At 39.5% G+C, this 20,902-nt stretch overlaps 1 protein-coding gene across 1 annotated transcript in view; it reads left to right on the top strand.

The window, feature by feature from the left end:
* The window catches only part of HIBADH (3-hydroxyisobutyrate dehydrogenase), a 142,697-nt gene extending 133,697 nt beyond the window's left edge, over positions 1-9,000 (top strand). Inside the window, exon 8 of the mRNA XM_051963357.1 lies at positions 7,931-9,000. Within this exon, the coding sequence (XP_051819317.1) occupies positions 7,931-8,089 (159 nt within the window). The 3' untranslated portion in view covers positions 8,090-9,000. The remainder of the gene's footprint in view (positions 1-7,930) is intronic.
* The last annotated feature ends 11,902 nt before the right edge of the window (positions 9,001-20,902 follow it).

Here is a 20,902-nt window from a genome sequence, read left to right as displayed (position 1 = left end):
GGGTGGCTGAGGAAAGGAAAAAGTGGAAGAGGGATGCTCTCCACTTTTTATCATGAGAGAAGATTGTTTAGCAAGGATACACCCTAACTAAGTGAATTATCTTTTTGTTTTGGTAAATTGTAGAGAGTTTCAGGAAGTCCACACAGACTAAAGTTATGGTGTCTTGAGCAAATAAAGAATTTGCCTCGGCAAAGAAAATGTATTAAGCTTCTGATTAGCTAGTTTACCAATTACCCTTTTGCCTGAGCAGAATAGACATATGTTTTTTTAGTTTTAAGTACTTTTAAATATTCCCCTAATCAATTTAGTTGCCATTTTCTGGACTTTCTATAACTCTCTTCCAGTTTCTTAGATCACAGTGACTACCAATACGGGAAGCATTCCATTTGTAACTTATTATATCCATATTGCTTTGTATTCTTTCCATTCTTCTTCTTTGTGACACCCAGTATTTCCAAATATTTTAATCACACAAGAAAGAAAAAGCACAATTGGGCATATGGCTAAAAACTAGCAAAAAACAACAAATCAAAAACCTCAGCTAAAGCACTTAAACACAGATTCTGAATATCAAGGAAGAAATCAATAAAATTGAAAGCAAAACCCATTATATCAAGACATAAAACTAAGAGATAATTTTTAAAAAGCTAATGAGATAGGCAAAATGTAAGCTAATTTGATCTTTAATTCTCCCCCACCCAAAAAAAAACTCAGATTGTCAAAATTAAAAGAGAAAAATAAGGATTCATAGCAGATAAAGAGGTAAAAAAAAAAAGTATTAAAACTCTTTTGCTCAGTTACATGCCAACAAAACTGATAAGTTAAGGTAAACAGATGATTATTTCTAAAAATGTAAACTGTCCAGATTAAAATAAATCAGGAAAGAGAGAATTTAAATAACATAATCTTGAACAAGCTCAAGTAAGTTCCCAAAGAGGAAAAATAACAGTAATAGAATTTAGTAGTTAATTCTATCAGATACTCAAAGAAAAATTCACTCTGTTGTGTTATATAAATTGTTTGCAAAAATAGGAGAAGAAAGCTTCTTTTAAACTCTATGAGGCAAATATGTTCCTCATTCTTAAGACAGAGATAAAGCAAACAAAACTGATGATCAATATCTCTAATAAATATTGATGCAAAAATATTGAGTATATTTTTGAAAAAGTATAAAGCAACATATTAAAGAGATTATACATAATGTTTATTTTGAATTTATACCGAGATTTAGTTTTTAGGAAAACAAACAAAATAAACCATATTAATAACAAAACCAATAAATACAGTGATTATTTGTAATAGAAAAAAGAAGTAAAAATCATAGGATATATTGCTCTTTTCTTAATAAGGTAAATAATATCAATTTCTTTTTTCTATAATGAAGTAAAATCAGACTTTAAGCACCATAATACAGTGTATATTTATTAAGCACTTTCTAAGTGCCAGACAATGTGCTAAACAGTAACAAATGAGAAAAAAAACTCCAATTCGTGTCCTCAAGGAGCTTACGCTCTAATGGGGTAAACAATACAAAAAAAAGGAAAATGAAAAGAAGGATGGCAAGAGTGTGGTGACTATAGAACTGAAACCTAGCAGTACAGCTGGTAATAAATGAAAAGTTGGCTTTTGAAGAAGTTTTATTCTCCAAGCAGCATTCCTCCAATCAAAGAAACAAGAATATCTACCATAACCTATATCATTTGATATAGTTCTGGAAATACTAAACATAGCAGTAAGACAAGAAAAAAGAAATTAAGGGCTTAGGCATAGGCAATATGCAAAAAAAAAATTAGTGCTTTTTGCAAACAATAAAAACAATTTTACTTAGGAAATCCTAGAAACTTAATTTTAAAAGTAATTAGAACAGTAATATTAATAAAGTAGCAGATTACTAACAAAATCCAACTATAAGAGATTGTTAAAAATGTTTTCAAAATAAAACATAGAAATTATATGAATACAATTGCAAAATCATCTTTAGAGAAATAAAAGGAGGCTTAATTAAATCATGGGAGAGATATTAATTGCTCATGGTTGGGCAATGCCAATATAATTAAAATGACAATAACTTAATTAACTTAGTGTTTTGGTAATGTACCAGTTACTTTATATAAATAGATAAAATAATTATAAAATTCATCTGGAGGAAGAAAAGGTCAATAGTCTCAAAGGAAATTATTGAAACAAAGTGGGAAGCAAGGGAACTTAGCAGGGCCGTATCTCTCACTGCACAACAAAGCAGAACTCATCAAAACAACTTTGTGTTGATTAAAAGAGAAAATTAATCAGGTACACATGATCCCAAAACATTAGAACATGATAATGTAATTTTTGATAAGCCCAATGGTGCATGCTGCTGGGGTAAAGACTCATTGTTTATAAGAGGTTGCTGATAAAATTGGAAAGCAGCCTAAGATAAATCAATTTTAGTCCAGTATCTCCCACCATGTACAACAGTGAGTTTCATATGGATAAATGATGTATATATTAATTTTTTCCTTTTTTTAAAAGGAAAAATAAGCAAAACATTCTTTAAAGCTATAATATACAGGAAAAAATATTTATGGTTTGAAGGAAAATGAGCAAATACATTTCTAATGAAAAAAAATTCTATCGATTCCCCAGATAACATGAAACAACAACAGAAATTCCCAAACAGTGCAAAAGAGAAGTTAAACTGTTAAAGGGAGATAGTAGGAAAAAAATTAGGTTGAAATCAGACATCTCAAAGCCATATTAATTTATTCCTTAAAAAATAGAAGAAAAAAAAGCCTTTTCATGACTATGGGTTGGGGATGGAGGTGGTGTTCTTGATTAAACAAAAGATACAGAGGAACACAGAAAATAAAATGGAGAATTTTGATTACATTAATTGTAAAGGTTTTTGTACTAATGAAATCAAGTTTGAGTTAGAAGAGAAACAATGAACAGGGAGGAAGGAATCTTTGAAGCAAATTTCTCCAGTAAAGGTTTAATTTCCAAAATATATTTGGAACTGATTAAAACATAAAAACAAGAGCAGTTCTTCCATAGATAAATGGTTTTCTTTTTTTCTTTTTTGCCCACAAATACACTTTTCTTTTCTCCAGTTACATGTAAAACAACATTTTTGTTATATATGTACATTCATTTTTTACATATTTTTATATGAATCATGTTGGAGAGAAAAATAAGAAAAGGAAAAAACCACAAGAAAAAAAAAAGAAAAAAGTGAACATATCTTGTGTTAATTTATATTCGGTCTCCATAGTTCTCTCTAAATGCAGGTAGCATTTTCCACCTAAAGTTTATTGGGATTGCCTTGGATCACTGAACTGCTGAGAAGAATGAAATCTATCATAACTGATCATCACACAATCTTGCTGTTATCTTGTACTATATATTCCTGGTTCTGCTTGTTTCACTCAGCATCAGTTCATGTAATTTTTTTCAGGCTCTTCCTAGAATCAGCTTATTCATCATTTTTTTATAGAAGAAAAATATTCCATTATTTTCATATCCTATGAACTTATTCAGCCATTCCCCAATTAATGGGCATCTACTCAATTTCCAGTTCTCTGCCACCACAAAAAGAGCTGCTACAAACATTTTTAAAACCTTTTTATTTTCCTTAGTTACACATAAAAAACCAACTTATTTTTTGTTATACATGTGTATTTTTTTGCATATTTCCTTAGGAATCATGTTGGGAGAGAAAAATCAGAACAAAAGGGAAAAAACGTAAGATTAAAAAAAAAAAACAAGAAAAAGAAAAAAAAAATGAATACAGCATGTGTTGATTTACATTCAGTCTCCATAGTTCTCTCTCTAGATGTGGATGCCATTTTCCATTCCAAGTTTATTGGGATTGTCTTGGATCACTGAACTACTAAGAAGAACCAAGTCTTTCCTAGTTGATTATTACACATTCTTGCTGTTATTGTATACTATGTACACTTGATTCTGCTTGTTCCGCTCAGCATCAGTTCCTATAAATATTTCCAGGTCTTTCTAAAATCAGCTTATTCGCTCAGCATCAGTTCGTGTAATTTTTTTCCAGGCCCTTCCTAAAATCAGCTCATTCATCATTTTTTATAGGACAAAAATATTTCATTACTTTTATATCCCAGAATTTATTCAGCCATTCCCCAGCTTGGGGGCATCTACTCCATTTCCAGTTCTCTCCCACCACAAAAAGGGCTGCTACAAACATTCTTGTGCTTGTGGGTCCTTTTCTCTCTTTTTTGATTTCTTTGGGATGAAGACCCAATAGTGACACTGTTGGACAAAAGGTGTACATAGTTTGATAGTCTTTTGGGTATAGTTCCAAATGGCTCTCCAGAATGGTTGGATCATTTCACAACTCCATCAATAATGCATTAGTGTCCAAGTTTTCCCACATCCCCTCTAGTATTTCAGATAAATGGTTTTAAAAAAAAAGGAAATCCAAACTGTTAATAATGATATAAAATGCTCCAAATCATTAATAACTAGAGAAGCACAAATTAAAATAACTCTAAAGTTCTACCTCATAATTATCAGATTGGTAAAAATTGGTAAAAAAAAAAAAATGACAATTGTTAGAGGACTATAGGAAAATGGTAATCCTTATAGCTGTTTAGAGGAGTTGTTTGTTCTAGCCATTCTGGGAAGCAATCTGTTTGGGTTGATAGTAGTTTTTTCCCCCAATTACATATAAATACAATTATTAATATTTTTATGTAAAATTTTATAAAATTAAAATTAATAAAATTTATATAAATTTTCAAATTTTTCCCTCCCTCCCTGTTCTCCCCCTCTCTAAAACAGAAAAAGCAGTTTGATATAGGTTATATATGTGCAATTATATAAAACCTATTTCTATAGTAAATTTGATCTCTGTTCAGACTCCATCAGTTCTTTCTCTGGATGTGAATAGCATTTTCCATCATAATTCTTTTGGACTTGTCTTGGATCATTGCATTGCTGAGAAGATCTAAGTCAGTCATAGTTGATCATTGAGAAATATTGTCGATACTGTATACAATGGTCTCTTCACTTTGTATCAGTGATGTCTTTCCAGATTTTTCTGAAATCTACCTACTGATCAACACATTCCATTCACATACCAAAATTAATTAGCCATTCCTCAATGAATGGGTTTCCCCTTCAATCTCCAATTCTTTTTTTTTTTTTTTTTTGCTGAGGCAACTGGGATTAAGTGACTTGCTCAAGGTCACACAGCCAGGAAGTGTTAAGTGTCTGAGACTAGATTTGAACTCAGGTCCTCCTGACTTCAGGGCTGGTGCTCTATCCACTGTGCCACCTATCTCCAATTCTTTGCCGCCACAAAAAGAGCTACTATAAATATTTTGGTATCTAACGGTTCTTTTCTCTTTTTTATGCTCTCTTTGGGATATAGACCTAGTGGTGGTATTCCAAAATCACTGATTGTCCTTTGGGCATAATTCCAAATGGCTCTCCAGAAGGATTGGCTCAGTTTACGACTCTACCAACAGTCGCATTAACGTCCCAGTTTCCCCACATCCTCTCCAGCATTTATCATTTGCCTTTGCTGTCACATTTGCCAACCTGATAGGTATGAAGTATGTTTCAGAGCTGTTGTAATATGCATTTCTGTAATTAATGGTAAGTTATAGCATTTCTGTATCTACAGAGAGCTTTGATTTCTTCATCTGACAACTGCCTGCTCATATCATTTGATCATTTATCAATTGGGGGAATGACTGCATTCTGATAAATTTGAATCGGTTTCCTGTATGTTAGAGAACGATGTCTTTATCAGGGACACTTGCTGTAAACATTGTTTCCCCAACTTTCCGGAAAGCAAGTTGTAACTATGCTTGAAAAGTCACAATCTGTCCATATCCTTTGACTCAGCAGTACCACCAGTAGGTCTGTCTACCCCAGTCAACTCGTCTGTACAAGAATATTTAGAAGCTCTTTTTGTTGTAAAGTGGAAACTGTATTCCCATTAGTTGGGGAATGGTTGAATAAACTGTGATGTATAAAATATGGTAGAATTTTCATAAAGAACATAATAAAGACAGACATCTTTGAACTGTCATTGACTGATGAAGCATGCTGCCCACCTCCAAACGATGGACTCAAGACACAGGATAAGACATTTTCAAATATGAATGAAAAGTGTTTTGTTTTGTTTTGTTTTGCTTGATTGTGCATAATTTTTTTCTTTTATTTAAGTGAGGATGAGGTGAAAAGGGAAAGGGGGTTAGGGATGAGAATGCCAAAAGAGGAGAAAAAATTTAGTCATGAGTAAATTTTTAATGCACAGAAGAAAAGAGAAAGGCCAAAAGACATAGAAATACAGGACAACTTTCAAAGTTACATGTTGAATTTAAAAGAAAGGCAAGCTATACAACATAGAAATTTGCTGTTTCATGCACAATCTTTTTTTCTATTCTACTATATGTGGAAATCCTAATTTTATTTGGCATTTTAAATTAAGAATATTAAAAATTTTTAAAGCATACCAACAGTTCCCTAAACAAGGGAACAAGACTATAAAAACCATATCTAAGAAATAGTTCAAGTCAATAATAAAAAGAAAATACAAATTAAAATAACACTAAGATTTTAACTCACCACTCATAAGATTGGCAAAGATAACCCAGAAAAGGAAAAGGAGTGAAGAAAATGACATACATTAGAAGCTCTGTGGGAAGGTAGACACATAAAAGTATTACTGGAGAAAAACATTTTAGAACTGTACCCCAAATGTCACATTCTGTAAAACCCCTTGACTCATAAGTATCAATATGAAGCATTTAGCCCCCCAGCCCAAAAGCAGATGAAAAGAACTCATATGTATAAAGATATTTTTGATAGCACTTTTTGTTAGATTAGAGAACTGGAAGCAAAATGGATACCCATCAGCCAGAGAATGATTAAACAAATTATGGCATCTGAATATAGTGAAATAAATTTTTATGTCCTAAGAAATTATGAAAGGGACAAACTTAGGGAGAAGATTTGTATGAACTGATGCAGAGAGAACCAGGAGAATAATTTATTCAGTGACTACAACACTGTAAAGGAAACCCATTTGAAAGAATTCTGATCTGTGTAGTTGCCAATCAAGACTTCAGAAAACCAGTGATGAATCCTATTTTCTTACCCATGGTAGTGATGGACTTTAAGAGCAGAAGGAGATGTACATTTTCAGATGTGATGACTGTATAAATGTATTTTGCTGACTTAACTTATTTCTTGTAAAGAATACTTTTATTTGGAGGGGATGGTGATGGTGGTAGTGATGATGACTTTTTTTAAAAAGGAAGAAAAGAAAAAAAAGCATTAGTGGAACATTTTTAAAATTCCCAGAAGAGAGCAGAAGTTCAACACAGTCCATCAGGGCAATGTGGTTAGTGCTATATTCAGTATAAAATATATTTTTAAAAAATCTGTACACAAAACAAACTCATACTTTTATACACAATCCTTTTTTCTCTTTCTAGTATTTGTGAACATATTTATTCTGTTTCTTTTTCTTTGTTAAGTTCATAATTTTTTTTTAAAAATGCTATTGTATAATATATAGCAAATATTATATAATATTTGCTATACTCACAGTTCTAAACTAAAATTTTCTCCAATAGTACTTTCATGTGTCTACCTTCCCACAGAACATCTAACGTCTGTCATTTTCCTCACCCCTTTTCTTTTTCTGGATTATCTTTGCCAATCTTATGGGTGATATAATTCTTTTTTAAATTTTGGGAAAAACATTAGAATTGAAAGAAATAAAAGTAAAAAAATCTCAGTTCTGCTTTTGAGCTGTCTTACTGCAGTTTGAAGGGGAAACACATTTTAAATCAAACATTCTCAGTTACATCACCTATGTCATTTAGATCCCTTTGTTTTCTGCCCTTGATGCCCCCCGGCCCTCTGCTAAGCTAACGTCCCCCCTATCTTTGCTGTTTGGTTTCAGGATCTGGGGTTGGCACAGGACTCTGCTACCAGCACAAAAAGCCCAATCCTTCTCGGGGGCATGTCCCACCAGATCTATAGGATGATGTGTGCCAAGGGCTATGCCCGCAAAGACTTCTCCTCGGTCTTCCAGTTTCTGCGGGAGGAAGAGAACTTGTGAGCTGGCTGCGGCAGCAGGTGCTGGTTGAAACCCAAAGCTTTCTGGGAGCCTCCCCCCGTCAGTGGATCTGCTCCAAGGTCTCCATCACTATCTTTCATAGACCTGTCTGCTTTTGATTGTGTAGGTCACAATGATCTAGGTCTAGGAACTTTTCTCATCCATTTTTTAAAAACTGCTTATTCTTTTTAGTTTATTTAGTGACTGCATCATAATTAAATATTCTCATCCTTTAAGGGCCACCATCAGAGGCACACCAAAGCAATACTAAACTTAAAAAAATTTTTTAAAAATATTTTTGTCACCCCCAGATTATTACCTTGGACAAAGTCAGCTGAATCTTTGTTTACTTCAGCTGGGTTATTAGTCACTTCATTTTACAAATAAGCCTGCTCTCAATTAATTTTCACCAAAATAAAATCTTTGTGGGGAGAAAGAGATATAATTATAGGGACAGGGACAAAATGGGTAGCCTGAGGAAGCAAGAAGAGCAACTTCCCTTTTCCTGTCCCTACCCACTCACCTACCTGATATGTTTGTCTTCTTAAACATATGGTTTCTCTTAGGTTTATAAGATTACTGATTTTTTTTTGTTCCAAGGAGTTGATAAAATTAAGTAAAAACTTGTTATTAAGTATTTTCCAATTTGGACTTAGTTACAATATCTTTGTCTGTCTGTGTATGTGTGCGTCCCTGCCCCTTCCAGTAAAGCCTCCATATACTGTGAACCGATTTTTAAACTTTTTGTTTCCTTGTATATTTTTTTCAAGCATTTTTGGACATCAAAAGAACGGCATCTTTAGGGCCTACTGCTAGGTTAACAATGTATATTTACTTTAGATGATTATTATGTTACTCTAAATAAATAAACCACATTATTTTCAATTCAAATAAATTTCTATGCTGATAATGCCTTCTTAGGGTTTTTGTTGTTTCTTTCTATTTGCTGAGTTTAAATGCTCTGTCCAGGAGGAGCGGGTCCAGCCCAGCCGCCCCTTCTTGATGTCTTTGAATGCTCGGTCCAGACTCTCCCAGCAGAGGAGGGCTCTGGCCTGTAGGATGTGTCTGGGGGGACAGGACAGCGCTCTTCGCCTCCGGCTCACCCCCCCTCCAGACCCGCAGGTCCACTTTTTCTGCCGCTTCCACAGCATGAGTTGCCCTCGATGCCCTGCTGACTGACCCCTGCTCACACCCAGCAAGGGCCTTTCTGTTGCCTCTTTGGTCCTCTGAAATTTTATAGCAGCTGGTTATTTTCTTTAAAAGCAAACACACAATAAGCCAGTCTGGGAGCTCTGTGACAGTTCCTGGGCATCCAGGGCAGTGAGACGTAAGGGAAGCATTTGGGCAAAGGCTGAGATCAAGCCTGCTTGAATCCCCCACCCGGAAGCTCGAGAGTATGGGCTTGGGATGAGGCCATGGGAGCACAGGTGCCCAGGGACAATGTGTCTGCAGGTCAGGCCCAAGAGCCGGATCCGGGCCTCCAGAATTCCATAGGCTTGTATACCTTTGGCATGTAATCAAATGGATAAGTTCTAATATTCAATTCAATTGTCAGTGTAACCCAAGTGATTTTCCTAAAGCTCAAATCTGGCCATGTTACTCCCCTACCTGCCCCCTCTCCCCCAGCAAACTCCAGTGGCTCCCTGTCACCTTTAGGAACAAACACAAAATGCTATTTGGCATTCAAAGCCCTTCCTGAGCAGCCCCCTCCTATCTTTTCAGTCTAAATCTCACTCCCCAGCACGCCTTCTCAGCTCTGGGCCTCTCCTCTGGTCGCTCCCCTTGCCTGGATTGTTCTCCCACCTCAACCCCAACTACTGAAGTTCCTGCTAAAATCCCACTTCCTGCCTTCCTGCCTCCTCCTCATTCTTGTCCCTTCCCCATGTTAAGTGCTTCCCTTCCATGTAGCTTGTTTTTATCCATTTGTTTGCCTGATCCATTGGATTGTAAGAATATCTTTTCTCTCTCTTTTATCCCCAGCACTTAGCACAGTCCCTGGTACACAGTAGGTGCTTAATTGTTTATTACCTGCCCTCTGCCCCTGCCTTTGCCCCTCCGTTTCTCATCTAGAATAATGACAGGAGGGACCTTGGTTAGTCCCCAAAGCCTATATGCAGAGCATGCTTAGTTTGGGGATGGACCCCAAGCTTTGCCGCCTGTCTCCCACCTGTGCAGAGTGAAGGGGAAGATGGACCAGGTAGTGAGCCGGGCTCAGGGTGTACCTACTACTCATTAAAATTGCCTGATGGGATAAGAGCAGGTCAGCAGGAGAGAGCTTTACATCCGGGGAAACAGATGCTTTGCTCACTGGGCACTTACCACCTGCCAGCTAACTCTTAGGGCCTCTCGGTTTGGTGAAAACAAGGGAGATGGGAAGGCGGAGGATCTGCATTCAAATTCTGGCCCTTCTGTTTGCTAACTGTGAACAAGTCACCTTGACTTTCTGAGATTCTGTTTTCCCATCTGTTGTTTAAGAAGTTAGAAGAGATCCTGATCCTTTTTTGAGATAAGCGTGTGACGGAAAGCTATGTTGTGGCTGAGTCTGCCATAGGTAAATTGTGTTAGGTTCATCATCTGGTGCACTCCACAGTGTGCTCATCATCCCTTGCTTTCTCTCGCCTTCCCCCCGCTTGTTCAGGGCTGCATGGGTGTAAGGATTAGGGGTTACTTCTCCAGGACGGGACAAACTTGATTCTGAAGAGGGAAGTGCTTTCCAAATCTGGGGGCAGCCAGTGGTGTGCTGGCCAAGAATATCATCAAAGGTGGTTGTATTCCAAGGACAGAGCGTATTTCTTCAGCAGGATACAGTGAGCCAGGGAACGCTTTTGTTGGAGAACGCCATAATTATTTCCCTGCAGTCATCTGGGTTGGTTTTTAAATACTCTTGAATTCATGAGTTCCTTTCAGGTTTGTTTTTCCTTGAGGTGTGACAGCCCAGGATGGCCTTTGGGCTTTGGGTTCTGAAGTTCTGGTGCTAAATGCCCACCTGCTTAAGGAGTCCAATTCATCTGCACTAAGACGGCTCACATCCTCTCATGCCTTAGCCAGGTCTGTATCTCTGTGAGCTCCCTCCCTAAGAAGAACCGCGTCCGTTGACAAGGAGCCTCTCCTCACTGGGTTGGACTTTGGAGATGGGCCCATGGAGAACCATGGAGGCTCTTTCACTTTCCTGCTCCAAGGAGCATCACCATCTCAGGCTAGTTCCCAAACAAAGACTGCGTGGAGGTAGAACAATGTCATCATGGATCAACAGGAAGTTTGGGGATTTCAGTTTTGGTCAAGGTGACCAATGTAGAAGGAAACACTCTGGTCTTGGAGCCGAGAAAGACCTCTGGCACTTACTGGGGGAATGACCCAGTCCTTTAAGCTTTCTGAGTCCCAGTTTCTTCATCTATAAAAATGGGGATAGTATTTCTTCATAATATCTCCAGTAGTGTTGAGAAGAAAATGCTCTTTGAACCGTCTATATAAATGTAAGTTACTATTATTACTCAAATGTCTCTCTGATCTCCTGGATGGATATTCTCTCCAACAATGAAAGTCACCCCTCGTTCACATCTGCCCATCTTATGCAATTCTCATCCGTGTTCTCCCACAGATTCACTATGAAATGTCTACCTGCCATAATGAGCGATTCCATCCCTTTGACCTAATCCCATGAGGATACCAGTGGAGCAACCATTGGTTATCTCTTGCTCTCATTCCATGACCAAGCCATCCTTTTTCAATCACATTTCTTTGATGAAATCTTCTAGTTTTGTTTATTGAAAGAACATCAAGATTGATATAATTCAGACCGTCCGGGGCATGCTCCCTTTGCCTTAGGAGAAGACTCTCCCATTCAGAATACCAACAGCAGCTCAGGTTTTGGATGGTCTGGGGACATCCTTTCCCCCTTTTACTCCTCAATTACCATCATTACAAAAGCGGAAAAAGGAGTTGCCTGGGCCCAAGAGCGATTTTTTTATTTTTGTTTGTTCCATGGTTTGCCGTGTTTGAAGATTCAGCATATGACCAGTCTCCCGGCAGTTCTTCTGTCCTGGTTTAGCTAACCTTGTCGTTCCAAAGGAGACTTAGTCTGTTGCTTTCGGATCCCTTCCAGCATGGTAGCACTTGCTGAGGCTTCTGTTTTCCTGGCTTAGTCTTCCCCAAACAAGTCCTCTCCACACACGAGGAAACCCCAAATGAGAATGTAGAGGACTTCATTTATTACCTGTCCTTGAAGGAGTAGCCCACGGCCCTTCCACAGAACAGCAGTCTTTCCCTCTTCGGATAAACCATCATGACTTTCCCCTTAAAGTGGCTGAGTAATTGTCCTCAGCACTCTCTGAAAGCAGAGTGGGAAATTTCCAGTGGGAAAGTTGTCAGACTTTCATATTGCTGCCTAGGAAGCCAAGCGGCCAACTTAATCTCCGCTATTCCAGTGCCCCGAGCTCATCCTCGAGAGGGCTCTGTCCTGTGATACAGATTAAAAGCCATCCATGCTTCCTCCTCCCGTACAAGTCTCGTCTGGGTTCACTGGAGCTACCTCAAAGGAGTTAGCTGAATGTACTAGAAACCATCTTCTGGGTATTTTTTATTTCATGAGTTAGTGATGGATGACTTCTTGCTCTGTGGCTGATATTTCTCCTCTTCTAAGGTACCTAGATACTATCATGGTTAGAGTTGGAGGCGAGGAGACCAAATCCCTCAAACATTTAACTGCTTTCTGCCTCAGTTTCCTCATCTGTAAAATAGGACAATAATAGGGTTGTTGGGAAGATCAAATAAGATAATGTCTGTAAAATGCTTTTCAAATTGTAATGCTCTGTTTAAGTGATAACTAATATTATCCATTTTTGGGAAGGTAACTCATGCTCTCTTCCTTTGTGATCATCTGTGCTTCATGGAAGTCATTAACTATCAAGGTACAGATTGATTTGTCTTGGAAGAACTCATCAGATGCTTTTCTACCTTTTCATCCTCATCGGTGAATGAGAGTATCTTAATAGTTATCTTTTTGCTTATGCTTATAATGAGCGCCGCAAGGTAATATAACCCAGATCTCATGAAATGTTTAATGTTTCTTATTGTCTTTAAACCCACAATGGAAGGAAATTTTCCCACTCCCTTATTTATCTTTTCTAGGGAGACTCAGTCAGCCAACAAGGATTTATTAAGTGTCTACTTAATGGGCACTTAATAAATGGGCAATTGGGTAACTATTGAAGTAGGTGCTGCATAGAGATAATGGTCCTTGAACTGAATAATAAGAAGGAAGGGGTTGGTTGCATTGGGTAAATAGTGCTTTCTTTTTCACTGATCTCAAGAAGGTTATTCCCCATGGAAACTCATCGCTATTCATCTGTTGGTGTCCCATGACTGAAGCATCATAGAACATGGTAGGCCATGGGATATTATTAACAATTTGCATGCAATAAATACATTGAGACATGATTCTAGAACTTTCATGTTGGGAGTAATGGGTAACAGAAGAGCAAACTGAGTGCCGCGTTGTTGTACCCAGAATGCTAAAAGGCTTTCAGCCCATAGGATGGAGCTTCCACGAAGGGGTTATGGCAAGATGCAGAAGGCAGAGTGGGGATTTCCAAGATGGACTTTAAACCTGTGGAATACGTTCCTTACACCATTTTTTACATAATAATAGCTTTTTATTTTTCAAAATACACGCAAAGAGTTTTCAACATTCGCCCTTGCAAAACCTTGTGTTCTAAATTTTTCTCTCTTCCTCTCTCCTCCCTTAGACAGCAAGTAATCCAATATAAGCCTTACAGCACTTTTTGCAGAGTCCTTGGTAATAAGCTTGGGAGGGCCACCAGGTGTTTCTCCGTTTCACCCACGAGTCAGAAAGAATAGAACATGTGCACTTAGTGCTTGGTTTATGTCCCAAAGAAATGTTCATTTACTTTGTCATTGTAATCTAGTCTGATTTTTGTAGATTTATTTGGAAACTTGCAAGTAAAATAAAAAGGTGAGAAGAAAAATTCTCATCACACTGGTAGAGCCCACTTCTGTATAGTCGCCAACTGAATGGCACCAATTATTTTCCAAATTTTCTTAAGATAGCTCTACGTCGCTTCACCTTTAGACCACTTGAAAATGGTTCTTACAATAAACAGTGCAACCTGAGCAAAAACCGGCTCCTCCCAGGTGTGCTTCTGACTCAGACTCGGCCACCTTGGCCACCATGAGTAAGCTGCCCTTCCTTCTCCCTGGAAATGCCTTGGGTACCCGGGCCCTTCTTACCCAGCAATCTTCCTCTACCATACTAGCTCATACTATTACTGTCCTATCATACTTGTCATTTGTGACGTCTTTGGGGGGAAGGCTCTAGGCCAGTTGCTTCAGCCACTTCAGGCCTGATAAATAGGAAGTGTTTTGTAAATGATTATTACCTGCCTGCTTTGGTATATGTTAAAAAATAAAGTTATGGGTATAAGTACCATATGAAAATATGCATTTTCAAGGCCATTCATAATTTAATCTCTTTTTAAATTGTTGTTCATTCATTTCTGACTTTTTATGATCTCATTTAGGATTTTCTTGGCAAAGATACTGGAGCATCTTGCAGTTGCCTTTTTCAGCTTATTTTACAGATGAGGAAACTGAGGCACCCACCTGGGAGCACACAGCTAGTGCGTGTCTTAGGGCAGGTTTTTATTTATTATTATTATAACAACTTTTTATTGACAGAACCCATGCCAGGGTAATTTTTTACAACATTATCCCTTGCACTCACTTCTATTCCAACTTTTCCCCTCTCTTCCTCTACCTCCTCTCCTAGATGGCAAGCAGTCCTATATATGTTAAATATGTCACAGTATATCCTAGATATGTGTGCAGAACCGAACAGTTCTCTTGTTGCACAGGGAGAATTGGATTCAGAAGATATAAATAACCCGGGAAGAAAGACAAAAATGCAAACAGTTTACATTCATTTCCCAGTGATCTTTCTTGGGTGGAGCTGCTTCTGTCCATCAATGATCTATTGAAACTGAGTTAGGTCTCTTTGTCAAAGAAATCCACTTCCATCAGAATACATCCTCATACAGTATCGTTGTTGAGGTATATAATGATCTCCTGGTTCTGCTCATTTCACTCAGCATCAGTTCATGTAAGTCTCTCCAAGCTGAGGGCAGTTTTGAACTCAGATTTTCCCAACTCTGGGCCAGTGCTCTACTATCTTGCTGCCCCATTTAGTCCCTTACTCAAGTTTAAGCTGTAGGGTACCCGCACTCATTCCATTTTTATGAGGGGTTTCCAGTTCTTTGAGTTTTGTGTGACTCCTTTTGCTTTCTCCCTGATGTGATCAAATCACCGTGGTCCCATTGCAGCCTCAGCCAAAACTCATTGACTTGCATTTTCCTCCCCAAATGTAGGGATTTTGACTTTTAACTTTTTAAAATTGTGCCCTCCTCCCTGCAGAGACAACCGTGAAAGACTCATTTGAACAAAGAAATGGGGCAGAGTTAGTCCAATCTGTAGTTTCTCCCCAGGTTGCTACCAGAAGCAAGGGCTCATCAGAGGCATCACATTACTGCCAGCCCCAGCTGGAATAATTTCAGATGGGCAGCCAACAGGGCCCAGCCTGCCTGTGTGTGGGTTTTAGCGTCTTTTAGTCCAATGGAAGAAAGACATTGTAGGGATTTGTCATGGTCCCTGCAAGATGTATAGGCCATCCACCAATGTCCACATCACATGGATACAGATGTGGCCTTTTTGCAATTTTTAAATATTTAATGATGTTCCCAATATCACATTTCAAGTATTTCCCTTTGACTAGGATGAAAATCTTTAACGATTCACCTGGGAAAATACTTAGTTCCCTCTGATTGTATCCCCCAGGAGACATAAGCTTCTGGAGGGCAGGGGTTATTTTGGGTTTTATTTCTGTATCCTCAGCACATGGCGGGTGCTTAATAAATGCTTGGCAAATGGAATCCAATTGAATTAGATCCGATTTCAGTGATCGGCGTTCACCGGTCATACGATCACTTATCCTATCTTAAAAGCAGGTTGTGAGATTTTTGAAAGGTAATTTGACACCTTCATGCATGTGCTTCCAGAAACTTTTGGATCATTTGCTTCTGGCTAAATATTATTTATTGCTCGTGCAGTAATCCCATTTATTAGGACTTTTATAGCCAAGAGTAGATTCAGGAATCAATATGATTTTATTAATGATAATCTATCATGTCTAGTAAAGAGAGAGCAAGAGAATCTAATCTTGACTGAGCCACTCGAATAAGCGTGACATACATACAGTGCTTAGCCAAGACCTGCATCTTAGCAGGAATATCTGAAAAATAATGATGCTGGCAGAAAGGAGAGGGGTGCTGGCAGCCCTCCTCACAGCCAGACTCGTAAAATCAAAGGGCAGCGATGGCCGCGGCCACGTCTCTGCCCCAATTTGGGCAGGGAGCTTTTTTCTTAATCTCTAAAAGGCCAGAATTTGGCATTTGCCTTGTTGGTCATTAAAAATGATAAATCCCCAGCACGGATTATGCTTGGGAGTGTCGTAGAGAGGAGCAAAAGGAGCCTCATCGGCCCAGCACTCTCTGTTTAAGACAAAAAATAAAAATGTCTGGCGATGGTTACAGCCCCAAAGTCCAACAGCCCTCCTCCCCTTGAGAGAGCAGAAAAAATAAGAGACGATTTTTTCCAGTCCTTGGGAACCAAGCGTGTAATTTTACCATCTTGAAGAGCACACGCCAGGATTGATTAAGATTCCTGGGTCTTCTGGAGGAGAAACGTGGAGGTGGCAAGTCTTCAAAGAGTTCCTGGCGTTCTGGGAGGCGAACCCCGGCTGCTTGTAAATGTTCCCCTTGAGAGACCTCTGACGGGCTTGTGTGTACACTCCAAGGTCTAATCTGCAGCGGACAACACCGTCAGGTCAGAGCTAAAACGGGCTCCGACGTTTGCTGGGTTTTGACCTGAAGGATCCTTGTGGCAGAGCTCAAACCCGACACACTGGGGGGATTCTCTTCCTTCTCAGCGAATGCATGGATGAGCTGATGGAGAGGGGACCAAGCAGAGCTAAGAGAAGTATCACAGTGTGAAAGATGAATGAAATGGGGAAGGATCATCAACAGGAAGCTGAACTCTGAATAATGAAAACAGGCAAAGAGGAAAATAACAAAAGAGGCGATGTGGTAGGGTGAGGGAGAGCTGAAGACCTGGGTTCAAGTCTCACCTGTGGGACTCTCGTCTCTCAGTGCTCCCAGGCAATTTTCTAACCGTAGGAAGAAACAAAAAAGCTGTTGTGCCCTATACTCATTCCCAACTCTGATGAAGTCACAAGCCTAAGCAAAAGTAAAATAAACAAAAATTAGAGCCAAGGTGGGCTAGCCACATCTTGTTTATATCCCTGATCCCAAGATCCTGTCTTACAAAGAATGGTCAATGCTTCACTACCTTGCCACGAATCATCAATAAGCCATTTTTAAGTACTTGTTGTTACTTCTGATTCTAAAAAGAAGGTTGTTATTTGTCCTTCCTTCTCAAAGTGGACAAGTGAATTGGACTGAAGTGAAGGAGGGCTGCTCAAGGTCACCTGCCTGACTCCCCCAGAGCCGTCTGGGTCCAGTGGCAAAATATAGATCAAGATGACTGGAGATGACCCTCTTCTAAAAAGATAGTCCCCTGAAAAAGAAGGAACATTTCCCTCTTTTTGTCAGCAGTAAATTCAGTTCCCTCTTTTGTAAAATGCTGGGTGAAAGAGGATGGCTTCTAAGTCTCCATCCGCGCCCCCCTGAAGTTCCAGGATGCCCTGATCCTGCTGGTCCCCTCACCTTTGGCCAAAGACCGAGCTTTCTGAGACAAAAGGGCCGGCAGCTTAGAGTAAACACAAGACAGGAGTTAACTAGCAGACTCTCATCAGCAAAAATAAGCTCTCATGTTTCCCTGGCACTATTCGCTCATTAAAGGAACATCCCTAACCCATGCAAAGAGAATGAATCACTTGTAATGCTCAGGGAGACTGCGGGCCTCGGGTCAAGGCTAAGGTCAACCAAGAAGAGTCTCGGAGTCAGAGAGGGTTAAGGTTGCATTTGTTCCGAGAGTGACTCCAATTAGAAATCTAGGGAAGAAGTTTCTAGGGGGAAAAGCTTAAAGATTCTCAAAGCAATACAAGCCGTAGCCATGTAAGCAGAATGGAGTGCTGAAGGTCAGCGATGGTGGAGAAGATGTGAGCTGAGTGAACCCTCCAGAAGGAAAGAAAGGGTCATCTCTTCAAGAACAACTCTTGAAGGGCACGTATCTGCACTTAATGACTGCTGTCTCCTGTGGTTACTATATTGTGGCAAATAATAAAATTATAATAATGACTGACTTTTTATAGTGCTTTAAGATTTGCAAAGTATTCTATGCACATAATCTTTTTTAATTAAAGCTTTTTATTTTCAAAATATATACATAGATAATTTTCCACATTCACCCTTAACAAAACCTTGTGTTCTCATTTTTACCCTTCCTAATTCCACCCCTCCTCTAGATGGCAAGTAAGGTAATGTAGGTTAAACATCTGCAATTCTTCTATATACATTTCCATAATTATCATATTGCACAAGAAAAATCAGATCAAAAAGGGGAAAAAAAAGAAAGAAAATAAAACTCAAGCAAACAACAATAAAAAGTGAAAATACTATGTAGTGGTCCATACTCAGTTCCCACAGTCTCTCTCTGGGTGCAGATGGCTCTCTCCGTCACAAAGCCATTGGAACTGGCCTAATTGTGGATGAGACCCACGTCCATCAGATCATTGTATAGTCTTGCTGTTTTTACACATAATCTTACTTGAGCCTCACAACAGCCATGGTAAATATTTATTAAGTACCTACTGTGTTCCATGCACTGTGCTAAGTGCCTGGCTCATAAAGAAATCAAAACAAAACAAAACAAAACAACAACCCAGTCCCTGCTCTCCAGAATCTCACAATCTGAGGGAGACAACATGCAAACAACTATGTACAAACAAGATGCGGAGAGCATAAATTAGGAGGCATATTAGGCAGAAGTCATGGAGATTCAAGAGGTCTGGGAAAGGCTCCTTGCAGAAGCTGGAGCCCTGAAGGAAGCCAGGGAAGCAGGGAGGTGATACAGGAGGGAGAGAGCTCCAGCCTTGGGGAATGGACCGTCAGGGAGAAAACAAGGAACGTGAAGAAGGACAGTGTTGCATGCAGAAGAGAATGGAGTAAGAAGACTGGACAGGTGGGACTGCACCGGCCCTGAAGGACTTTACAAGCCAACCAGGATTCTATCTTTGATCCTGAAGGTAATAGGGAGCCACTGGGGTTTACTGAATAGGGGCAGGGCCAGTAGCATAAGTTGCAGAGGCCGAGTTTAGGAGGGTGTTGAGTTTGAAGGTGCTAACGGCACTTGCGGTCATTCAGCGGTATTGAAGCAAAGCTTAGCACCTAGTTAACAAGAAGAATTAGTTAAAATGGGAAGCTACCAGCTGAAGGGCTGAGCTGAGCTCCTCTCCCAGCCTTGCCCTCCCCTAGGGGACCTCCCCAGCTGTGGCCATCTTTTAGTGTCCCGAGGACTCTGTTTCCCGCAATGAGATGGTGTCCTCTATCAACTCCACAAAATTATTGCTCTCTGGGTAGACGGTGGCACTTGCCCAAGCATAAAACTTCCGGCTGAGCTCTGTGGGAGGAAGGTCCTACTGGTCTTGTAATCACCGTGGTACAGCTGTGAAACCCTGCGGGCACACAGATCATGTCAGGGAACTTTGAACCGGGCCTTTTTGACTCCAAACCCTGCAGAGAGGAGTATGCTAATGCAACAGCATGTTGGCTTTCTAAATGGCACTGAAGGGCAAGCACGGAAATCCTGTGTAAAGGAGAGAGAAAATGATGGACATACAGTGGTTACCTCTATCTAAACCCTACTGAAATCCTAGGGACTAAAGGAAGTGGGAGAATTTGGAACCTGGTGTGGCTGTTGATGCTCTAAGTTTATTTTACATTGTAAAGTTGATTAAATATATGCTTTTTGAAAAGAGAGTGGGAGGACAGACTACTGCAGTAAAAGAGGAATGAAACCACTGGGAAAAAAAGGCAGTGCTTTTCATTTTCTGCCAGATCTATCCCCACATCAGGGTCTCTGCAGCCTAACCTGCATAATAATCTCATTCCTTTACTCCTATTAAGTAGCATCCTGCCGCATTCTAGTGGTCCGGTGAATCAGAAATCACTTAGATTTCCATTCCCACAGTGCTGCGTAAAGATGCTTACCTCATCCCTGCCCCGACAGGATAAAGTGAGAGCTTCCCTCGGACACAGGAAAGCTGGACTGGAATCCCGCTTCTGACGCATGCTGGCTGTGGGGCCCCGGGCAAGACAATCTCTAAACATTCTAGATAAGACTAGTAATAATAATCACAACTCAGCATGATTCCTTTAGCTTGCAAAGTACTTTACAAATATTTTCTCATTTTAAATTCAATAAATATTCATTAAGCACCTACTGTGTGCCAGGCCCTGTTATACTCACCATATTCCAAAGAAGTAGGAGCTATTACCAGCACTTCCCCCTTTAAGAAAGGTGAGAAAACAGATAGGCAGAGGTTAAGTGACTTGCCCAGCAAATAAGTGTCCGAGGTTGGATTTAAACCCAGTCCCGAGTCTTCCTGAGTCTCTTCCGCTGTCCCAGCTGCAGCTCCCTAAAACTCTTAAGTTGAAGAGAAGTATTGACCTGCAGTCTTATCCGTAGTAGACATCGTGGCTAAATTCCTCCGGTCTCTGAACCAATGGCTACACCCTCCCAGGAGACCATTTCACCTGGAGGAGGCCAGTTGCTTCTTCCCTTCCTGGT

Source organism: Antechinus flavipes, chromosome 5 (genome assembly GCF_016432865.1).
Source record: "Antechinus flavipes isolate AdamAnt ecotype Samford, QLD, Australia chromosome 5, AdamAnt_v2, whole genome shotgun sequence".
NCBI lineage: Eukaryota > Metazoa > Chordata > Mammalia > Dasyuromorphia > Dasyuridae > Antechinus > Antechinus flavipes.
Note: the sequence above shows the minus strand (reverse complement) of the source record. Positions and strands in the feature narration are given on the sequence as shown.